General features: G+C 43.7%; 1 protein-coding gene across 11 annotated transcripts in view; it reads right to left on the bottom strand.

Annotated features, from left to right (window-relative positions):
• Positions 1-20,695, bottom strand: part of LOC124006706 (guanine nucleotide exchange factor VAV2-like) — a 258,452-nt gene extending 237,757 nt beyond the window's left edge. For all 11 annotated transcript variants that reach the window (XM_046316798.1, XM_046316800.1, XM_046316802.1 and 8 more), the window contains exon 1: positions 19,498-20,695. In XM_046316798.1, coding sequence (XP_046172754.1) covers positions 19,498-19,701 — 204 coding nt within the window. In that variant the 5' untranslated portion in view covers positions 19,702-20,695. The remainder of the gene's footprint in view (positions 1-19,497) is intronic.
• Positions 20,696-23,185: the final 2,490 nt, after the last annotated feature.

Here is a 23,185-nt window from a genome sequence, read left to right as displayed (position 1 = left end):
CGTGTTGTTGAAAAAGCCATCACATTGTTTTTCTCATTACCATCATCTCGTTCATCCTAAGGCGATGAGAAGCTGTTGTAAAGTGGATGAGAAAATGAAAATGTTTTAGTTTGTCTCAAATTTAGCAGATTTAATTCTGCTCTTGTGCTTCCCGAGGTGAACTTTTTCTCTCCTGGAGCCCCTGGACTTTGTTTTAATAAGGAAAATACTTTTCAAGGTTAAAAGAAGCTGTGCAGGAGCTTTCCCACACTTTACTCCTGTGTGTTTTTTCCTCTCTATCTATTCTGGGAGCCTGGGTGAAGATAAGTAGGTCAGATATCCACTGTTCTGCTGTCCTTCTCCTTCTCAACAACCTTGGCACAAGAGCTACTGTCATAAATAAAGACCAGGCTAAAGGGAAGTACTGGTAATAGTTGGTTGGGGTTTGTGCTTGGCTTTGTCCACACTCCTGGGGGCTGCTGGGGGTTGATGTGTGAAGATATGCTTCCTTTACACCCAGACATGCTCAAGGCCTCTGTCGGGAGCTAACCTCTCAGCTCCACAGCACCACATGTAGTATGGAGGATCCCCATTCTGGTAAACAACAGGCTCCTAACCAATTGTGGGGTTTTTTTGTGGGTTTTTTGCTCTGATCGTAACTTTTTTTGTTTCCACCATGGTTTCCTATGACCAAAAAAAGCTTCTGGACATCAGAACAGAGATCATTAACCTCGATTTGGATGAGGATTTAAACTTCAATTATAGAGGCCGGCATGTGGGATACGAGCCTGAGTGGATAAGCCGCCTCTATCCTCCGTTCTATTGGCGAATGTACAAACAATAGAGAATAAACTGGATGAGCTCAGTTCGAGACAGATCAATGTGATCTGAAGAACTGTAATATCCTGTTTTTCTGAGTTGTAGCTGAACAAGGACTAGTTTATTTACCACCACATACCGATGCTGGCACTAAGACTGCACTCAACGAACTGTATATGGCCATAAGCAAACAAGAAAATGTTCACCCAGAGACGACATTCCTAGTGGCCGGTGATTTTAATGCATGAAAACTGACATCCATCTTACCTAATTTCTACCAGCATGTCACCTGGCAAAGGCAAAAAAATATATACATCACCTTTACTCCACACAGAGAGAGAGACACATACAAAGCTCTCCCTCGTCCTTCATTTGGCATATCTGACCATAGCTCCATCCTCACGATTCCTGCTTAAAAGTAAAAACTCAAACAGGAAGTACCAGTGACGTGCTTAATACAGAAGTGGTCTGATGAAGCACATACTAAGCTACAGAACTGTTGTTTCTCTAGTGCATACTGGAATATGTTCCGGGTTTCATCCGATAGCATTGAGGAGTTTAGCACATAAGTCACTCACTTCATTAGTAAGAGGTACATCGACAACGGTGTCCCCACAGTGACTGTACGTACATATCCCAACCAGAAGCCATTTATTACAGCAACATCTACACTGAGCTAAAGGCTAGAGCTGCCGCTTTCAAGTAGCGGGAGACTAATCCGGACACTTATAAGAAATCCCGCTATGTCCGCCGACGAACCATCAAACAGGCAAAGCGTCAATACAGGACCAAGATCGCATCCTACTACACCAGCTCTGACGCTCGTCGGATGTGACAGGGCTTGTAAACTATCATGGATTACAAAGGGAAACCCAGCCATGAGCTGCCCAGTGACGCAAGCCTACCAGACAAGACAAATGCCTTCTATACTCACTTCGAGGCAAGCAACACTGAATCCTGTGCCCAAGAACACCAAGGTAGCCGGGTCTAAATTACTATTGCCCTATAGCACTCACATCTGTAGCCATAAAATGATTTGAAAGGCTCGTCATGGCTCACATCAACTCCATCATCCCAGAAACCCTGGACACACTCCAATTCGCATACCGCCCCAAAAGATCCATAGATTTATATTTGCATTTATTAAGGATCCCCATTAGCATTATTCCTGGGGTCAAGCAACATTAAGGCAGTTATTTTCAATTTAAAATATTACATCACATTACATGACACTTTTCACAACACGATAAGTGTGTTCCCTCAGGCCACTACTCTACTACCACATCTCTACAATACACAACCCATATGTACGTGTGTGTAGAGTAAGTGTCTTATGTGTAAATGTGTGTGTGTGTGTGTGTGTCTCTTCATAGTCCCCGCTGTTCCATAAGGTGTATTTTTATCAGCTTTTTAAAAATCTGATTCTACTTCTTGCATCAGTTACCTGATGTGAAATAGAGCTCCATGTATCCATGGCTCTACTTAGGACTGTGCACCTCCCATAGTCTGTTCTTTACTTTAGGATTGTGAAGAGGCCTCTGGTGTAGAGGTCAACTGAACATGATTTTTCAACGCCGATACCGATTACTGGAGAACAAAAAAAAGCCAATACAGGTTAAATCAGAAGATTTTTAAAATGTATTTGTAATAATGACAATTACAATAGTATTGAATGAACACTTATTTTAACTTAATATAATACATAAATAAAAATCAATTTAGCCTCAAATAAAGCACGTTCAATTTGGTTTAAATAATGCAAAAACAAAGTGTCGGAGAAGAAAGTAAAAGTGCAATATGTGCCATGTAAAAAAGCTAACGTTTCAGTTCCTTGCTCAGAACAGGAATACCTAGGATAGGATAAAGTAATCCTTCTCACCCCCCCCCCCTTTAAGATTTAGATGCACTATTGTAAAGTGACTGTTCCACTGGATGTCATAAGGTGAATGCACCAATTTGTAAGTCGCTCTGGATGAGAGCGTCTGCGAAATGACTTAAATGTTAAATGTAAATGTAAACATGAGAACATATGAAAGCTGGTGGTTCCTTTTAACATGAACCTTCAATATTCCAAGGTAAGAGGTTTTAGGTTGTAGTTAATATAGTATTTATAGGACTATTTCTCTCTATACAATTTGTATTCCATATACCTTTGACTATTGGATGTTCTTATAGGCATTTTAGTATTGCCAGTGTAATAGTATAGCTTCCATCCCGCTCCTTGCCGCTACCTGGGCTTGAACCAGGAACACGTCGACAACAGCCACCCTCGAAGCAGCGTTACCCATGAAGAGCAAGGGGAACAACTACTCCAAGTCTCAGAGCGAGTGACGTTTGAAACGCTATTAGCGCGCACCCCGCTAACTAGCTAGCCATTTCACATCGGCCACACCAGACTAATCTCCGGAGTCGATAGGCTTCAAGTAATAAACAGCTCAATGCTTGAAGCATTGTGAAGAGCTGCTGGCAAAACGTACAAAAGTGCTGTTTGAATGAATGCTTAAGAGCCTGCTGGTGCCTACCATCGCTCAGTCAGACTGCTCTATCAAATCATATACTTAATTATAACATAATAACACACAGAAATACGAGCCTTTGGTCATTAATATGGTAGAATCCGGAAACTATCATTTCGAAAACAAAACGTTTATTATTATCGCATATACCCTGACTCTGCGTGCAAGAGAAGTGACACAATTTCACCTGGTTAATATTGCCCGCTAAACTGGATTTCTTTTAGCTAAATATGCAGGTTTAAAAATATATACTTCTGTGCATTGATTTTAAGAATGGCATTGATGTTAGGTACACGTTGGAGCAACGACAGTCATTTTTCCGCGAATGCGCACCGCATCGATTATATGCAACGCAGGACACGCTAGATAAACTAGTAATATCATCAACCATGTGTAGTTAACTAGTGATTATGATTGATTGATTGATTGTTTTTTATAAGATAAGTTTAATGCTAGCTAGCAACTCACCTTGGCTTCTTATGACATTCGCGTAACAGGTAGGCTCCTCGTGGAGTGCAATGAGAGGCAGGTGGTTAGAGTGTTGGACTAACGTTAGTTAAGGTAAAAATCTGTCGTTCTGCCCCTGAACAAGGCAGTTAACCCACCGTTCCTAGGCCATCATTGAAAATAAGAACGTGTTCTTAACTGACTTGCCTAGTTAAATAAAGGTGTACATTTGTTTTTTTAAATAAATAAAAATTTGCCAAAATCCGGTGTAAAAAAAATACCGATTTCCGATTGTTATGAAAACATGAAATCGGCCCTAATTAAATCGGCCATTCCGATTAATCGGTCGACCTCTACTCTGGTGGCATGTCTTGTGGGGTATGCATAGATGGCGCAATCTGTATTGCACTCCACACTGCCCTTTCCCATCTGGACAAAAGGAACACCTATGTGAGAATGTTGTTCATTGACTTCAGCTCAGCACTCAACACCAAAATGCCCAAGCTCATCACAAACATAAGGACCCTGGAATTAAATACCTCCCTCTGCAACTGGATCCTGCACTTCCAGGCGGGCCGCCCCTAGGTGGTGAGGGTAAGCAACAACTGACCCTCAACATGCGGTCCCTCAGGGGTTCGTGCTTCGTCCCCTCCTGTACAACCTGTTCACCCACAACTGCATGGCTGCGCAACACAATCATTAAATTTGCCCACACGACGGTGGCAGGCCTTATCACCGACGACACTGAAACATGCTACAGGGTGGAAGGTCAGAGTCCTGGCAGTGTGGTGCCAGGACAACAACCTCTCCCGCAACGTCAGGAAAACAAAGGAGCTGATTGTGGACTACAGGAAACAGAGCGCATTCAAATCAACGAGGCTGTAGTTGAGCGGATCAAGAGCTTTAAGTACCTCGGTGTATACATCATCTAAGGACCTATCATGGTCCACATACACCAACAAAGTTGTCAAGCCGGCACGACAACGCCTCTTCCCCCTCAGGAAGCCGAAAAGATTTGTCATGGGCCCTCAGATCCTCATAATTGAGAGCATCTTGGCTGGCTTCATCACCACTTGGTATGGCAACTGCTTGGCATTCGACTGAAAGGCGCTACAGAGGGTGGTGGGCACGCCCAGTACATCACTGGGGCCGAGCTCCCTGCCATCCAGGACCTCTATTCCAGGTGGTGCCAGAGGAAGAACCTAACAATTGTCAAAGACTCCAGTCACCCAAGTTATAGACTGTTCTCTCTACTACCGCACGGAAAGCGGTAGCGGAGCGTCAACTCTGGGACCAAAAGGCTCCTGAACAGCTTCTACCCCCAAGCCTTTAGACTTTTTGAACAGTTACTCAAATGGCCACCCTGACTAATTGCATTGACTCTCTTGCACTGCTTCTATGCACACTCACAGGACTCTACCCACAAACACAGACACACCTTCACACTCTTAACATACACTGCTGCTACTCTGTCTATTGTCTATCCTGATTGCCTAGTCATTTTTACCCCTACCTACAGGTACATATTACTTCAATTAAAATCTGCAAAAAAACTGTGTTTATTTGTATGACCATAACAAGGCTCAACAACTGAGACGGGGCGGCAGGGTAGCCTAGTGGTTAGAGTGTTGGACTAGTAACCGAAAGGTTGCAAGTTCAAATCCCCGAGCTGACAAGGTACAAATCTGTCGTTCTGCCCCTGAACAGGCAGTTAACCCACTGTTCCTAGGCAGTCATTGAAAAGTTCAAAAGTAACAGTCAGTATCTGGTGTGGCCACCAGCTGCATTAAGTACTGCAGTGCATTTCCTCCTCATGGACTGCACCAGATTTGCCAGTTCTTGCTGTGGGATTTTACCCCAATCCAACAGGTCCCAGATGTGCTCAATGGGATTGATGGGATTGAGGTCCGGGCTCTTCGCTGGTCATGGCAGAACACTAACATTCCTTTCTTGCAGGAAATCAGGCACAGAACGAGCAGTATGGCTGGTGGCATTGTCATGCTGGAGGGTCATGTCAGGATGAGCCTGCAGGAAGGGTACCACATGAGGGAGAAGGATGTCTTCCCTGTAACGCACAACGTTGAGACTGCCTGCAATGACAACAAGCTCAGTCCGATGATGCTGTGACACACCGCCCCAGACCATGACGGACCCTCCACTTCCAAATCGGTCCCGTTCCAGAGTACAGGCCTCAATGTAACACTCATTCCTTCGATGATAAACGCGAATCCGACCATCACCCCTGGTGAGACAACCGCGACTCATCAGTGAAGAGCACTTTTTGCCAGTCCTGTCTGGTCCAGCGACTGTGGGTTTGTGCCCATAGGCGACATTGTTGCCAGTGATGTCTGGTGAGGACCTGCCTTACAACAGGCCTACAAGCCCTCAGTCCAGCCTCTCTCAGCTTATTGAGGACAGTCTGAGCACCGATGGAGGGATTGTGCGTTCCTGGTGTAACTCGGGCAGTTGTTGTTTCCATCCTGTACCTGTCCCGCAGGTGTGATGTTCGGATGTACTGATCCTGTGCAGGTGTTGTTAAACGTGGTCAGTCACTTCGAGGACGATCAGCTGTCCATCCTGTCTCCCTGTAGCGCTGTCTTAGGCGTCTCACAGTACGGACATTGCAATTTATTACCCTGGCCACATCTGCAGTACTCATGCCTCCTTGCAGCCCTCATGCCTCCTTGCAGCATGCCTAAGGCATTCACACAGATGAGCAGGGATCCTGGGCATCTTTCTTTTGGTGTTTTCAATGGTCAGTAGAAAGGCCTCTTTAGAGTCCTTATATTTTCATAACTGTGACCGTCTATAAGCTGTTATTTTAGACCATTTCACAGGAGCATGGTCATTAATTGTTTATGGTTCATTGAACACGCATGGGAAACAGTGTTTAAACCCTTTACAATGAAGATCTGTAAAGTTATTTGGATTTTTACTAATTATCTTTGAAAGACAGGGTCCTGAAGAAAGGGACGTTTCTTTTTTGCTGAGTTTATCGCATACCCCTGGACACTGACTTGGTACCGGTACTCCTTGTATATCGCCTCGGTATTGTATTGTGTTAAAATGACCTTTTTTGTGGGCACATTTTTCTTACTTTTTAATTCTGTTGGGAATGGGCTCTTAAGTATGCCTTTTAAAAGTCAACACCTGTTGTAGTTGACATGTCACAAATACATTTGAATTGATGAATTAGATTTGAACATCAATATAAAACGAGACCCTCCTGGGCCCTCACAATGAAGGAAAGTATTTAATGGCATCCTTAATTTCCACTAAGGTGCTGCAGATGCTGCCGCTTTGTTTCAGACGTTCACGATGATGAGAACCAGGCAAGTTTTAATGAATCTTTGCGGAAGCGGAAAAAGAAAGGGGTGCAAGAGGCCGAAGGCCTCTAACATCTGGCTGTCAGGTTTAGTGGAGCTCTTTCTCGAAGGAAGGGGTGTCCCCCTGCCGCCTCCCACAAACTCCTGCGGTGGTGTCAGAGATGTGGGGTGACAACCGCACTAGTCTTCCCCCACCCACCCCTCAGAAACACCCCCAGGACAACCAGCTGCCATGTGAAGGCAACACGTACACACACAGGCATAAAAACATACATACACACACACATACAAATATGTTGTGTAACACATATGCTACATGCATCGATACACAAGTGAACGAGCCAACGCTACAGAGGAATGATTATGTTCACTGACACGGCAGATTCTTGCTGTTTAGAATGGGTTAGAATACGTGGACCGTTCGAGAGAAAATAGTGCTACACTACAACCTAAACACAAGGGGTGTTCATTTCATTTTCACAAAACTTCATTAGGCTATTCGGAGTTAGGGGTTTGTTTAGCATAAGGTGCTAAACTGGATTTCGGTCCTTAATCAAATCTACAGTAAATGATGCTGGGGGTTTTAAAAAGGGTTCTTCAATGATTAGACACAAATGGCATTTCAGCAGGGAGAATATACCATCGGTGCCAGTTCCCATGCCAGCCATCATCAGCCCGGTCTGACCATTCATCTGAGTCAAAGTTTAGCTCATTTTGTGTAGTATATGTAGTAATGTTTTCAATAGTCACACCTCCTAATGTCATTTGTGCTTGGCATTTAAACAAACACTATTAAATATCCAACAGCCACACAATGCATCTGATGCCTTACTGAGCAACAAATGTGACATTAATATTGGAGTGCCAACTGCTCATTTACATGTGCCAGAGAGAGAATGTGTGATGAGCCAAAAGCTTCAGACAATAGAGCACACTGCCATTAACGAAGCCTCGCTCACTATCTGTCTCTTTTCTCCCTCAACCTTCCTTGTGTACTACCTCTTTCGTTCTACCTCAAACAAACACACACAGCTCACTCCACAAAAGCTCTACCTTTATCTGACATGCACACACTATTTGTGTCCAAAGCTCCTACTTCCTTAGGAGGCATTAGGAGGGGTGGCAAGTAGCCTAGTGGTTAGTGAAGCGATCCAGCAACCGGTTAGAGAGGCAAGCCAGCAAATCCTAGATGCCCTTGCCTGTCGTTGTGCCCTTGAGTAAGACACTGAAACCCCGACAACAACAGCTCCCCGGGCTGCCACACCTGCGTATGTATGTTCGTCTTCCAGAGGTGTTGGGTTAAAAGCGGAAGTCAAATTTCAGTTGGACCTTGTGTGCAATTGACCAATAAAGTGATCTTAAACTATGTACATACTCCCAGCCACTTTCTCTCACAACCCCTTCCATCTTTCTCCATCTTACAATATCCGTTCCAAGAAACACCATTTCACTCGTGCTTTTCCATTCCCTTCAAGTCCTCATTCACCCCCTCCCTTTTTGTCTTTCACTCTGTATGGATGTGCTGTTGAGGGTCTTGGTGAGGTCTCAGAGAGAGACGAAGTGTATGGTGAGAACATTAATGTGTCCAGACCACGCAGTTCATCATCTCAGGACGCCGTCTGGAGGTGGCGGTCAGGGCAAACGCTATCCCAGACTCCCCCAGTATACTCCAGACTCAAGGTCAACCAATACAGAAGAAGAGACGGGGCCGCAGGATTGTGGAATAAGAGAGCAGCAGTGCGGGGTAAGGGAGCCAGAGTGGAGGTTGGAGGAAGGGGTCTCTCTCTCCCGCTCACACACACACACACATCCAAACAAAAGGTGAGATGTATATGACGAGTTTCAATCCAAAAGGGGATAGCTCCATTTTAAGAACTGTTGGTAAATTGACATGAAATAAAAACGCATGATGTGAAAGAGATAGAGCTAATATTTGTTCATCTTACCATGACATGGGCTAGTGAAAAAACAGCCATGGTTTTGTTTGAAATATATTGCAAGGTCATTTTATTTTAGAGACAAATAATGAGATTTTTGTGACACCGAAGTGTGTCTTACAAGGAGAAGAATAAACATTACAGTAACTTGGAGGACAGCAGAATCCTGAGGAAATAAATCATCTTAACAAGAAAATGTTTTCTGTCGAGAAAAGATTACATACTGAGCAATGTGTCACAGAGGACCTGGCTGTGGGAGAAAAAAATGCAAGAGTGACTCTTCTGTTCCGTTGTGCTGTCCTGAGGCCGATTTAAATGCAGGAACTAAAACGGCTTTGTTCTCGCAACACAATGGCCAAAACTGTGAGTCTAACCTCATCCCTAAAGACTACTCTCTTGCGGATAAGAGAACACGTTCGATAATTTGCGGTTATGACTGCTGGGCGGGAAATGATCTGCTGCACTCGACTGCAGTTTCTTAATACTTCACAAGAGCTTCCAACGAGCACCTGCCCTGAGAAAAAACCTCTGCAACATGAGCTCAGCACAAAAAAAGGGAAAATATTTCAGCATGGGTGGAAAGAGACATGGCTGAGTGAACACGTATAAAAATAATATTGTAAAAGCAGAAGTATTGTACTGTACCCCTCTCAGTTTCACATGGTTCTAATTTGGGCTGGTACTGGTGTACCTGCATACCCACGTGTGCTGTGCTCATCATTGTAAAAAATTGTTACGTAAAAACAGTATTGGGACCTCTTCTCTGAAACGCAAAGCTCCTTGTTCCTTCTCAACAGGAGCACTGTGTGGCCTTGCAGGATCTAAACAGGGAGCTGGTCAACCACTCTCTAAACTGACAGGAGCTTTTGTTCCTGTTAAACAGATCCTCCTACTGCTCTGGTCCTTGGCAGTGCATGTTGGTGGTTGGATTAATGGCACTGGAGATGATGGCATCTGTCCACTCACTTAACTGCTTGAAGGGAGACACCAGAAACACAAGAACACGGAACTAATTGCATAACGTATCCACCAGGACAATGGAAAGGGGTTTGTAAATATTCTCCAGAATCCGTTGTTGTTAAGACTCACTTGTCACTGAGACTACAATCCAAAAGACGGATTGAGAGTCTGCCAGAAAACAACCTGCTCACAGAGCCTGAGTCAACAACATTCACACTGATGCATATGGGAGAACAAAATAATAGCATGTCCGAAACACAGATCCATACAACTCGTAACAAGTACACACAGCAAACACTGACTAAAGGTTCCCCCTTCCACGTATATGTTTCAACAAAACTAGCAAAGTCAAGCTAAGAATGCAGTGTACAGAGGGTTTGGCTGGAGAGGCAGGGGGTGTCCACAGTCCCAAGCAGCGCATTGTTGAACCAGTGCATTGTTGAGCTCCACGAAGGTGGGGATGGGTGTGTTCTAAACTCTCTGTTCTCTGTCCAGATGTTTCTTGTTGTCTGGCTCAGTGCAGAGAAGCAGAGGGGGAGGGGATTTACACAACTCTCCCTCAGTACTGAGCAGGAAGTGGGATGCAAAGGACCTCTTTTGCAAAGGAAAACACTGAAAAATGACTGAGGAAAACACCATACGAATGCACCACAAAGGGACTTTGATCATAATATGACAGACTAGACGAAGCCGACAACCGAAACAGACTTGGCTAAGGGCTACAACTTTGAAATGAAAAGCATAGAAATATCAGGATATTTACAGGTCAAATGAGTTCATATCTATGATTACAAATTCCCACAGCTCAGTAGACATTAAAATAGTTGCATCATGCAAGTAATGCACTGTGGCTAAATGTCAGTCAAAGTCAATCTGTGTTGTAAAGTAAAAAAAGACTGCTTATAGTCATAGGGAATCTCGGCAGATTGAGTCAAACGTTCTTGTCCCAAGAGGCCACCATGGTGTCTGTAAATCTAAGTTGTGGAACGGGGCTGGTGTAGTTAAGGTAAATCTTTTTTTCTGCTAATGGAGGGAAAATACATGTGGAAGGCCAGATGATCGCTGAAGGTCAAACGGAGGGACATGCTCCATTTCACCAGATAAAGCCACTAAAACTTCCTCTCAAATCAGCCTCCCTCCACCTCTCTTTCCTCCCTCATGGTTCTTCTGCCTTTGTTTTCCCAGGCAGGCACTTCCAGCATTAATTCTAAATAGTTTAGTTCTCCTCCCTTCACACTCCATCGCTTTCATTATGCTAACGCCAAACTGGTGGCAGATTGATCTTTTTCTGCAACCTTTTTAAATGGGAAATGGGATTGCACAAGCTTTACCTGCTGTTACATTGCCCGGGCCCACTCCTGAGAAATTGGTTTTTACAGACATCATCAATCAAGGATGGACAGAACAACCTGTCTTTGTAACAGAAAACAAGGCTTTTAGTCAATAGGCCTACTCTCCGAGACAACGGATTCCTTCCTTTTCTCACTGATCGGTTATGAGTGCACACAGAGCGAGGCTACTTGATGAATGGTGAACAAACAGCAACTAAACCACAACGAAAGTCATATTGCTAACCAAGGCAACGGGCCATCATCTCAACAGATTACATCATCCATAACAGAGGATTGGAATGACCCACTGGAGATTTGACCTTTCACAGAACTCGGACGAACTTCATCATCCACCACTTTGGTAAATTGACAAAGTCCTGACAAATAACAGCTATGCTTCACTTATCATTGATAAGGGTATATTATCAAATGACTTCTCAGCTATCTGAAAACAGTCAAATGAGCTGATCTCTTCACTAACCCTGCACAACTTTATTCAAAGTGTCTCCAGCAGCAGGCTTCCTGTAACCTCCAGTGGATTGGCAGGGCCAGTGTTCGCTCTGCACCCTCCGGGATGATGCTTTGCATCTGCCTGTTCCGACTCGAAACACGGCCTTTGGGGGATTTGCCTAGGTGTCAGAAATATGACGGATACGCATGCGGAATGGACAGAGGAAATCAGAATCCATTTCCATAATCAACATTAACACTATAGTGAGGGGCAACTGACAAAGGCAGAGCTCCAGAATTCAGTGGGAAGACGGCCTCCTCTACAGTCTTGTCTCTTTAGTATGAAATTAAGTCATAGATAAAGACAGTAAGAGTTTTTACACAGGTATAAAATATAAGACAGACATTCACTGAATGGAATTTCATGTTTTGATATAATGTACTATAATAGTAGGCCACACACTTGGATCATATTGAAAAAGTAATGGTTTATTTTGAGACCATTTCAAGAAGGATAACCACAAAACCATTGGTGGGATGGCGGCACACAAATAGACTAAATATGGGGGAGAGAAAATGATTCCTTCCTTCTGCTCTAGTGCTGTCCTCAACACGCTGTTCCACTTTGTTTGGATGATTAACAAGAGAGTCAGCCGTGTAGCAGATCAATACCCAATGGCTTTTTATGGGATTGTGTCTAATGTGGTAAAGCTACCTCTGTGCCCCTCCTATTGTACAGCCAATTATGTGATGTGATCAATAGTCAGCCAAGGGTTTGAGGTCGACCGATTAAATCGGAAATTAGGGCCGATTTCAAGTTTTCATAATATATTGAGTGAGGTATTTTTTGGCACCGATTTGGCCGATTTTCTTTTTGGGGGGGGGCGATTTTTTGGGGGGGGGGGGGCGATTTTTTTTTTACACCTTTATTTACTTAGGCAAGTCAGTTAATTAAGAACAAATTCTTATTTTCAATGACGGGCTAGGAAGAGTGGGTTAACTGCCTTGTTCAGGGGCAGACAGACAGATTTTTACCTTGTCAGCTCCGGGATTCAATTTTGCAACCTTACAGTTAACTAGTCCAACGCACTAACCACCTGCCTCTCATTGCACTCCACGAGGAGCCTGCCTGTTACGCGAATGCAGTAGAAGCCAAGGTAAGTTGCTAGCTAGCATTAAACTTATCTTAAAAAACTATCAACCAATCAATCATAATCACTAGCTAACTACACATGGTTGATGATATTACTAGTTTACCTAGCGTGTCCTGCGTTGCATATAATCGATGCAACGCTGGGGGATGATTTAACAAAAGCGCATTTGCGAAAAAATCGTAAACACCAATGCCTTTCTTAAAATCAAAACACAGAAGTATATATATTTTTAAACCTACATATTTAGCTAAAAGAAATCCAGGTTAGCAGGCAATATTAACCAGGCAAAATTGTGTCACTTCTCTTGCATTCATTGCACGCAAAGTCAGGGTATATGCAACAGTTTGGGCCGCCTGGCTCATTGCGAACTAATTTGCCAGAATTTTACGTAATTATGATATAACATTGAAGGTTATGCAATGTAACAGGAATATTTAGACTTAGGGATGCCACCTGTTAGATAAACTACCGAACGGTTCCGTATTTCACTGAAATAATAAACATTTTGTTTTCGAAATGATAGTTTCCAGATTTTACCATATTAATGACCTAAGGCTCGTATTTCTGTGTGTTTTATGTTATAATTAAGTCTATTATTTGATATTTGATAGAGCAGTCTGAGCGGTGGTAGGCAGCAGCAGGCTCGTGAGCATTCATTCAAACAGCACTTTCGTGCGTTTTGCCAACAGCTCTTCGCTGTGCTTCAAGCATTGAGCTGTTAATGAATTCAAGCTTATCAACTCCCAAGATTAGGCTGGTGTGAACGATGTGAAATGGCTAGCTAGTTAGCGGGGTTCGCGCTAATAGCGTTTCAAACGTCACTAGCTGAGACTTGGAGTAGTTGTTCCCCTTGCCCTGCATAGGTAAAGCTGCTTCGAGGGTGGCTGTTGTCGATGTGTTCCTGGTTCGAGCCCAGGTAGGGGCGAGGAGAGGGACGGAAGCTATACTGTTACACTGGCAATACTAAATGTTAAAAGGAAAAGGAACCACCAACTTTCATATGTTCTCATGTTCTGAGCAAGGAACTTAAACTTAGCTTTTTTACATGGTACATATTGCACTTTTACTTTCTTCTCCAACACTTTGTTTTTGCATTATTTAAACCAAATTGAACATGTTTCATTATTTATTTGAGGCTAAATGGATTTTTATTGATGTATTAAGTTCAAATAAGTGTTCATTCAGTATTGTTGTAATTGTCATTATTACAAATAAATTAAAACAAAATCGGCAGATTAAACGGTATAGTTTTTTTTTTGGTCCTCCAATAAATCGGTATCGCCGTTGAAAAATCATATTCGGTCGACCTCTACAAGAGATATTTCCGCTTTCGTAGCATGTTATGGTACGGGTGAGAAATCCATGGGCCCTGCAACACGGAGACACGTCTATAGAGTCTACAGTAAGTCACCACTAGGCAGTGCATCATGGGAGTGAATCATATACTTTTCCTTGGGCATGGAGATAGAGAAAATATGAAGCGGCTTATCTCTCCCCCAGAGAGGAGGAGGTGTTTAGAAAGAGATAGGGAACTTCTGTTCCTCTCCCTGCAGCACTCTCCAGATCCTTATCAGACTCCTCCACCACCGAATGATGCAGCCAGAATCAATCTACTGCCACAAACAAACATGGCTCCAGCAGGCAACAATACTGGATCAACAACAGCTCAACACTGAGTGAGTAATATCTGTCAATGTTGACAACAATGAATCCTGTCAGTCAGTCCAAGACACAATCAGAAAAAGTGTCATGAAAGGAGAGAACTTTTAGGCGAGGGTACTCTGTGCCATCTGTTTTGTCCCGCCACACAGACGGCTCTGTACCCTTCTCTCCCTCTCTCCAGCAATCCATCCACCCATCTCTCTCTCTCCCTCCCTCCCTCTCTCTCCGTTGCCCAACAGAGCATGCTTAAAAAACAGTCAGGCTTCATCCCCCAGCACGTCCATGCTAATCACCCACAACAAGCAGCTTGCAGATGGATCCCTTTAGAAACCATATGCTCGCCATAAGCATGTGTATGTCTCCCTCAGCTCTCTCTCGCTCTCTTTCTGGTATAGCGTTTAGTAGGATGTCATGTCACTAGTGATACGGGTCGGATGTTCCTCTGCAGCGTCACAGTGAATAATTTCTCTCCATGTTAAGTTTTGTTGGAGCCTTGGACTTGTTCTGGGTGTTGTTGTTTTTTTTTTTTTACTGACAAAATTGAGAAAAGCTCTGCTTTGTGAATGACACTTTCTTATTCCAAGAAGCAGAAACAAAGCATGGATCCTTAACATGAATCAGCGTCTCCATGTCGAGATGGTTGACAACATGGAGAAAAGCTTTATCTGGAGAATGACGTGCTCTTTATTCAAGTAACAGAAACACAGTATGGAGACTTGACATGACATCACCTGCTTTTTTCCTCCCTCCTTGTCACTTTGACAGCCTTGCTCTGTTCCGTGGAGTTCCCCACATTTCCAGTGAGCTCATGTTTTCAGACTACCACCACAGCAGTCCCTCAGGAATGTGCAGAGAAGAATGAGGGAACGGATTAATGTCCCAGCGCCAGCAGCCTCAATGCAGGATTTTCGCATTGTGCACAACTGTGACTGAAGACCATACATGCCTGGTCTGGCCTGTAGCGAATTAACACTTTCCATCAGCTGAGGTTTTTTGTCCTGACTCGTGCATTGACTGAAAAGAACAAGTCATAACCTCAGAATAAAGCCTACCCCTATTCCCTCCTTTTCAATCCCATTAACTTTCGCTGGTGGAGTCACAGCTGTGCGACCCAGGAAGTGTTCATAACGAGGTCCATTAGTGGTATTACCTGCATCCGGCTGCCGAGGGGTCACGGGGGCAACAGTGGACCAAACGCACAGATTAAATTACCCCAGAGGGAAGGATGTTTAACCACCATCCCCCACACAGGAGTGGTCCCAAGGGAAGCAGACATTAGGGCTGCTGGGAGGTTGGAATTGGAATTATGCATGTTATGTTCCAGTTCACATCCTTACCTTTGATCCCAGCCATCACAACAATTCCCAAGCAGGGATTTCAAAGACTGCAGGGACAAAGCTTTGGAGGTAACATCATGTTGTGTACATTAATGTTTGTATACAGGGAAATCATGAGGAAAGAATAGAATGAGTGGTTGACAGCGCTACCTAGGGAAGATATCTAAATATCCAATATCCACCATGCAAAGTCTAGTTGAAACAGTGGTAGATACACAAAAGAGGAATGCATCTAATATAATGACCAAAGACCAGACAAATAATGGTGGCTAGTGATGTTTACACCATCCTCCACTGCTGTTGTATTTCAACTGGGAGAAATAAACTCAATTTGTGTGAGTGGAAGTGGTAGCCTCAGTGTGTTCTCTAAAGCCCTGCGGAGTATGGAGAGACACCCCCGCTGTTCGGAGAGGAAAGCAGAGACACATCCCCAGGGCTATGCTAGTGGCAATGTAGTCTAAACAGGTACAACACCCATTCGACCCGAGTCATCACAAAGGCATTCGAAGCTGCCTCAACACCAGTTGGAAGAAAAAGGAAAAAGAAAACGTTGGCACAACAATACACAGAAGGCTCTCTCTTCAGACAGAGCCTACAGCGAGGTATTAAGGACACACAAAGCTTTGCCATGATCTCAGCTCCACCACCAAACACACAATGCTATTTTACATGGCAACCTGGAGTGTGTGTTTAAAATATTTTTTAGAATAGGCCTACTGTAGCTTCAAACAACAAGTATCCTAAAAGGGCAGCCTCATCTGTTGAGATTCAAACCAAGGTCAGTGAAACACAAGAATTGATATTCCTTGACTTGGTATGAATCAATAGAGCGTATGAATCAAAGTGGTATGAATCAATAGAGCACAAAGCGGGCAGAAGTGTATGCATTGAATGGGTGAATCACAAATACAGAATGTATAACCACTGGACAAGGGTAAATAAAGAGAGTGTTCCGTGTGTGTTACAAGACAAGCCTGATAATGAGAGTAGTCTGGCTGTGGGTTTAGCAAACAGTTTAAACAGACAATGACAAACTCGTTGCATTATTCAGTTGGCACCATTGGTACAAATGTTCATCTTCCACAAGTGTAACAGATTTCCATAGGGCATAATAGGAAATTCACACACTACCACCCCTGTCATCACTTTGCCTCTACATTTTCATCACCATAACAGAAAATAGGTTCACTTATTTATTTTTAATGATTTCTAACAGTCATGTTCAGAGACAGACTCAGGTACCACTTGGAGTGGTTGAGTAATCAACCTTTCGTCAAGGGCCCAGAAATATAATGGCCTCCCTTCACCTCCCCTTCATTTGGCAGTGAGGCAGTGAATTAGTGTGTCCTTTACATTAGAGCACACAGCACACACACTGACCTTTTCCATGTCATAAATCACAACCCCCTGTTGTGATGCCAGGATTTTGTTTAACCTAATTTGTCACAGAGGAGCCCCCCCCTCCCACCCACTCTCACTGCAGCCTCACACTTGGGCTGTGGCATGGGATTGGTGGGAGGATCAAAGTGTGTCATGCAGCCCTTGTAATCATGAAACCCACTAGCTATAGAAGCACATGGTTGACTAGGCTATCACACACAAACACACACACACACACACACACACACACACACACACACACACACACACACACACAGAGAGTCAAAGAGGTCCCACATAGTGTGCCAAACATGTCAGTAAGAGTATCGTTTCCATCCATCATAAACCGTTTTTTTTATGGCACTTTTGAGGTGTCTCGACACCACAATGAGGGAAGACATGTGCCGCATGGAACAATAAACGTTGTAAACAAGCCAAAGGTGTGAGAACGGCAAAGACTTTTCAAACTAAATGGAGTTGGATGGGAAGAAAGCCATTCAACCCCACCTCCTTCAGTGAATGAATATCAACAGATAGGAACCCATCATCCATTTACTGTGGCCATTTTACTGACCTCTCACCGTAACCCAATGGCAGTTGTTCAGTAGTCTTTTTTTTAGGACAGGCATCAAGAGGAATCACAGTTCAAATAGATCTATGCCACAACCCAGTTTCTGTCCGCTGAGCCATTTATGGAAACCTCAGAAGGCCGTGGTTAAGCACGCCCTCATTTTGGAATGGGGGACCAGGATGAACTGTGATGACAATATGGGGTGACACCAGCTCCGAGGATGTGAGGCACATTACACACAGACACATTATCACATGGAAGTGAGGGGGGCCCGTGTTATGAAAAAGTTGCTTAATATGCTGAGGTTAGTACTCAACTAAGCAGCAAGCCACATTCCAAAACTGACTTGAGCTTTCTGCCCACTCAACTCTGTTGACACAAAGCCATATGCCCTAACCACTGGGCAAAAACGGGTTGAAACAACGCGGTTTCCATGTCATTTCAACCAAACAATTGAATTCAACATGGTTGGGAACAACCAAAATGTAAATCAAAACTAGACGCTGAACTGAGGTCTGTGCCCAGTGGGTAGTTTTCCCTCAACTTCAAACCAATCAACCAGTCTCCTGTCTCAACACTCTCCTACCAGTCTCTTCCACTTTGCACCTGAGTCACAGAATACAGGAAAACCTCTCAAATAGTTTGCTTTATCTGACCACATGCCCTCTTCAGTATTACCACGGGCCTATCGAGACCATGTGCTAACCAAGCCTTAGTAAATGTTCCACTGAACTATAAAAAGCTGCTGCTGCACTGCACACACCTTTCACTCGCATGGCAATTATTAAATGTGTCTAATTGTAGCTTATGTTAGAATGATTTAAGTCAATTACACATCATGCAATGCAATATTATGGCCCCTGTGGGTTGTGAAGGACATCTGGAACTATCAGTAGTGCTCAACAGTGACACCCATTGATTGCAAGAAAGTACACATTTGGGCAAAACTGTACAACACTTCCTCCTGTACAGTTGTGCTGTGGACTGTGGAAAACTGTACAACACTTCCTCCTGTACAGTTGTGCTGTGGACTGTGGAAAACTGTACAACACTTCCTCCTGTACAGTTGTGCTGTGGACTGTGGAAAACTGTACAACACTTCCTCCTGTACAGTTGTGCTGTGGACTGTGGAACTGTTGCATGATTATTGAATGTGAACACTGAGCAAATTGCACTCTGAATAACCATTTATGCATGCAAAGACTGTTTCAAAACCAGTTGCATGGAAGGCAGGTTAACCATTTACCAATAATGACAGTGATATGCCAGTGACATAGGCCTTAGTGCTGTGTATATAGCTAATTGATCCCTGGGGCACTGACCTATGCAGTTGTATACTGCTATGCTACACGTTTTCATGAGGCTAAGATAAATATTGCAGTTTTAAAGCTAATTTCCTGCTATTCTACACTTTTTTTTGCCATAGAACCGATTTCTTTAAACTGTTTTGTAGCTCATCTTATGCTTTTGTTTACATTTTGTCATGAGGCTGAACGAAAACGTTGCAGTTTTAAAGCTAATTTCCTGCCATTCTACACACTTTGCTATCATGTGCTATCTGGGAGGGCAACCTCCATGGAGGCCATGGGGCACGTGCCCGTTCAGTAAACCGCGCGACCTTGACATACCTGGGACATCTGGGGTCTGAAGTTGATCTCCTTTAGGTCCACAGACCCCGGTGACAGGTTGTGCAACATCTGGCACAAGAGCACTCCGTCTCGTAGCGCCTGTGCCAAGTCGAACACAGCTGCAGAAGGCCACACGACCCGGTGGTTTGGGGGCAAAACCTTGCAGTCTATCAACCACCGCCCGCATTGCCTCCACTCCTCCATGTCAGCTTGGGGGGAGAGTTCCACAACCAAATTCGACAGCCGCCTCAGTGTGCAAAATTCAGCTGCTTCCAGCGCGCAATGGAAGCAATACTTCCACCAGTGTTGAAATCCAAATCGTAATGAAAATGTTATTAGTTGTATTTTTTTCTCAACGTAATAGTGAAACTGATAACTTTATAAATGCGGTAAAATAATGTTCCACTTTAGTTTTCCGATTAAGTTTCTATTATTTGCTCCAGCTCACAATTTGTCCAGCTCTGTTCAAATAGACTATGTTCAGTGCAGAATAGTCAGAATATGTCCAGCTCAGTCTTTTGGATAAGTGACGTGAGTTTCTGACCAAAAACATGTATAAATTGACGACAAAAATTGAAAAAAGTTTATGTAATGCGTAAATTCCCTTCTAAACAGACAGACCAATGTGAACTACCGGGAACACACATTTCCTTTTCTTCATTCTCAAAGTTGGTTTTGCATATCCAAACGGTGTTGAACAGTATAATAATATGTGCCCCAATCTCTTCTTTTCTTGTGTATTAAAGCCTACCAAATTTCACTTTTGAACCTATTGTGCAAGCATGCTGTCCAAAACCGATGTCTCCGGAAAAAATACTTTGAACAGCTATGGGAATCTTTTCAGTTCTGACACTGCTTACAGAGCGACATTCCGTTGTTTTGCGTAGCAACCCAGAGATTATAGTTGTTCAGAGCTTCTCTATACACTGTCCTATGCTGCTCTGATATATAAAAATTGCATATCAATGTAAAACACGATGGTAAATCAAATGTCCCTTCTTACGACGCCCCACTCAAACATCCAGCCTATCCACAATGCACTCGAAAACAGATTTCACTAACTCCAACAGAAACATGTATAGGGAAAAAAAATCACGTCATTCTTAGAATGCCAAACACCCACAAAGAAACGTTTAGAAATGATCCAATAAATCGTTTCTATGTTATTTCTTGTTTCCTCCTTGTCTTCTCCCTCCTCTTTTTCGTACGGATTGTGATGTTTTGCCAGCCTGGTCTCACAGACTTCAAGTAACATAGTAAACGTAAATCTGGTACACTCAAATTAGTGGGATATGTTACATTTGTAGGGTGGATGGGTGGGCATATACTGCAAACATCTGGCAACCCAACCTGGTCTCAAAGCAGTTCGAATGATTCTGTATGTAAATTCGAGACTACATTCAGCAAGATATGTTACGAATTACAATTGTATGATATGTTACAAAATTGCTATACCTACAATATGTTACAAATTTTCTAAATGTATGATATGTTACAAGTTCCAATTTGTTGTTAGCTAGGTGGCATGGGGTCAGGCTTAAGTTTAGGGTTAAGTTTAGGAGTTAGGTTAAGGGGTTAATGTAAGGATTTAGGGGCAGTAGCGGTTTGTGGGCAAAATCATGGGGATACCAAGCCAGAAAAAAATTCAAACATATGTGTTGTGATAAATGTGTTGTTTGCTCTCTAACCTGTTAGTTCATATGCCTTGTGACCATGATATAGGCCTAAGGCCGAGACAATAAGAAGACACAGCGGCAGAATACATTTAACCACACCTTTGTTTCATCACAAAAGCAGAGAGCAACCTGTGTCCAGTGAAGGTCACATACATATTTTATGTAACAAACACTTACATGGCAGGCAGCATGTTCAAGAAAGTTAATGTTTCCGACATTTTCAGACTGCTAAACTATTGATTTAGAACCACAGAGATTTACTACAAGTCGCAAAGTTAAACAGGAGCTACCCCCACTATTCCAGCACCACTATTCCAGCACCACTATTCCAGCACCACTATTCCAGCCCCACAATCCAGCACCACTATTCCAGCACCACTAGTCCAGCACCACTATTCCAGCACCACTAGTCCAGCACCATTTCAACATCATCAAATCACCTATGCTTAGTCTAGTGACAACTAAAAGATACCAAAAACAATTTAGTCCAATCAACGTAAGCTGAATATGATGTCAATGGTTCTGATTTGTGTATGTGTGTGTGCGTATTTGTGAAAGTAGAAAAAACACGTTGACTCAACCTACTTGTGCTCCTGAGTGGCGCAGTGGTCAAAGGCACTTCTTCTCAGTGCTAGAGGTGTCACTACAGATCCTGGTTTGATTCCACGCTGTATCCCAACTGGCTGTGATCAGGAGTCCCATTGGGTGGTGCACAATTGGTCCAGTGTCGTTAAGGTTTGGCCAGGGTAGGCTGTAATTGTAAATAAGAATTTGTTCTTTTAACTGACTTGCCTGGTTAAATAAATACAACTTGTTGAGAAATGCCATCCTCCTCTTCCATGTTGATGAAAAGGTCCATGACTTTCATACAGTACACACTTCTATTTTTTGTTGTCCTAGGCTACCTGGCTAAAATGTTGAATACAAACAGTCCAGATATGCCCTCAGTGAGACAATCAAACAGGCAAAACATCAGTACAGAGGCAAAGTGGAGTCACAATTCAATGGCTCAGACACGAGACCTATGTGGCAGGGACTCCAGACAATCACGGATTACAAATGGAAAACCACCCACGCCTTGCAACACCGTTGTCTTGCTCCCGGACAAGATATACACCTTCTTCGCCCGATTTGAGCAAGACATTTAAGAGTGTTAACCCTCGCAAGGCTGCTAGATGGCATCCCTAGCCGTATCCTCAGGGCATGCGCAGACCAGCTGGTTGGAGTGTTTAAGGACATATTTAATCTCTCCTTATCCCAGTCTGCCGTCCCCACTTGCTGCAAGATGACCACCATTGTTCGTGTACCAAAGAAAGCCAAGGTCATCATGAAGTGCTTTGAGAGGCTAGTTAAGGATCATATCACCTCCACCTTACCCGACACCCCAGACACACTGCAATTTGCATACCACCCCAATAGATCAATGGATGATGCAATAGCCATTGCACTGCACACAGCCCTATACCATCTGGACAAAAGGAATACCTATGTAAAAATGCTTTTCATTGACTACAGCTCAGCCTTCAACACCATAGTACCCTCCAAGCTCATCATTAAGCTTGGGGCCCTGGGACTGAACCCCGCTCTGTGCAACAGGGTCCAGGACTTCCTGATGTCCAGCCCCCAGGTGGTGAAGGTAGGCAACAACACCTCCACAACGCTGATCCTCAACATAGGGCTCTCACAAGGGTAGGTGCTCAGCCCCCTCCTCTACTCCCTGTTCACCCATGAATACGTGGCCACGCACGCCTCCAACTCAATCATCAAGTTTGCATACGACGCAACAGTTGCAGGCATGATTACCAACAACGATGAGACAGCCTACAGGGAGGAGGTCAGGGCCCTGGCGGAGTGGTGCTAGGAAAATAACCACTACCTCAACATCAACAAAACGAAGGAGCTGATCATGGACTTCAGGAGACAGTAGAGGGAGCATCCCCATCGCCGGGGCCGCAGTGGAGAAGGTGAAATGTTTCAAGCTCCTTGATGTACACATCACTGACAATCTGAGA

This window comes from Oncorhynchus gorbuscha, linkage group LG20, assembly GCF_021184085.1.
Source record: "Oncorhynchus gorbuscha isolate QuinsamMale2020 ecotype Even-year linkage group LG20, OgorEven_v1.0, whole genome shotgun sequence".
Taxonomy (NCBI): Eukaryota; Metazoa; Chordata; class Actinopteri; order Salmoniformes; family Salmonidae; genus Oncorhynchus; species Oncorhynchus gorbuscha.
Note: the sequence above shows the minus strand (reverse complement) of the source record. Positions and strands in the feature narration are given on the sequence as shown.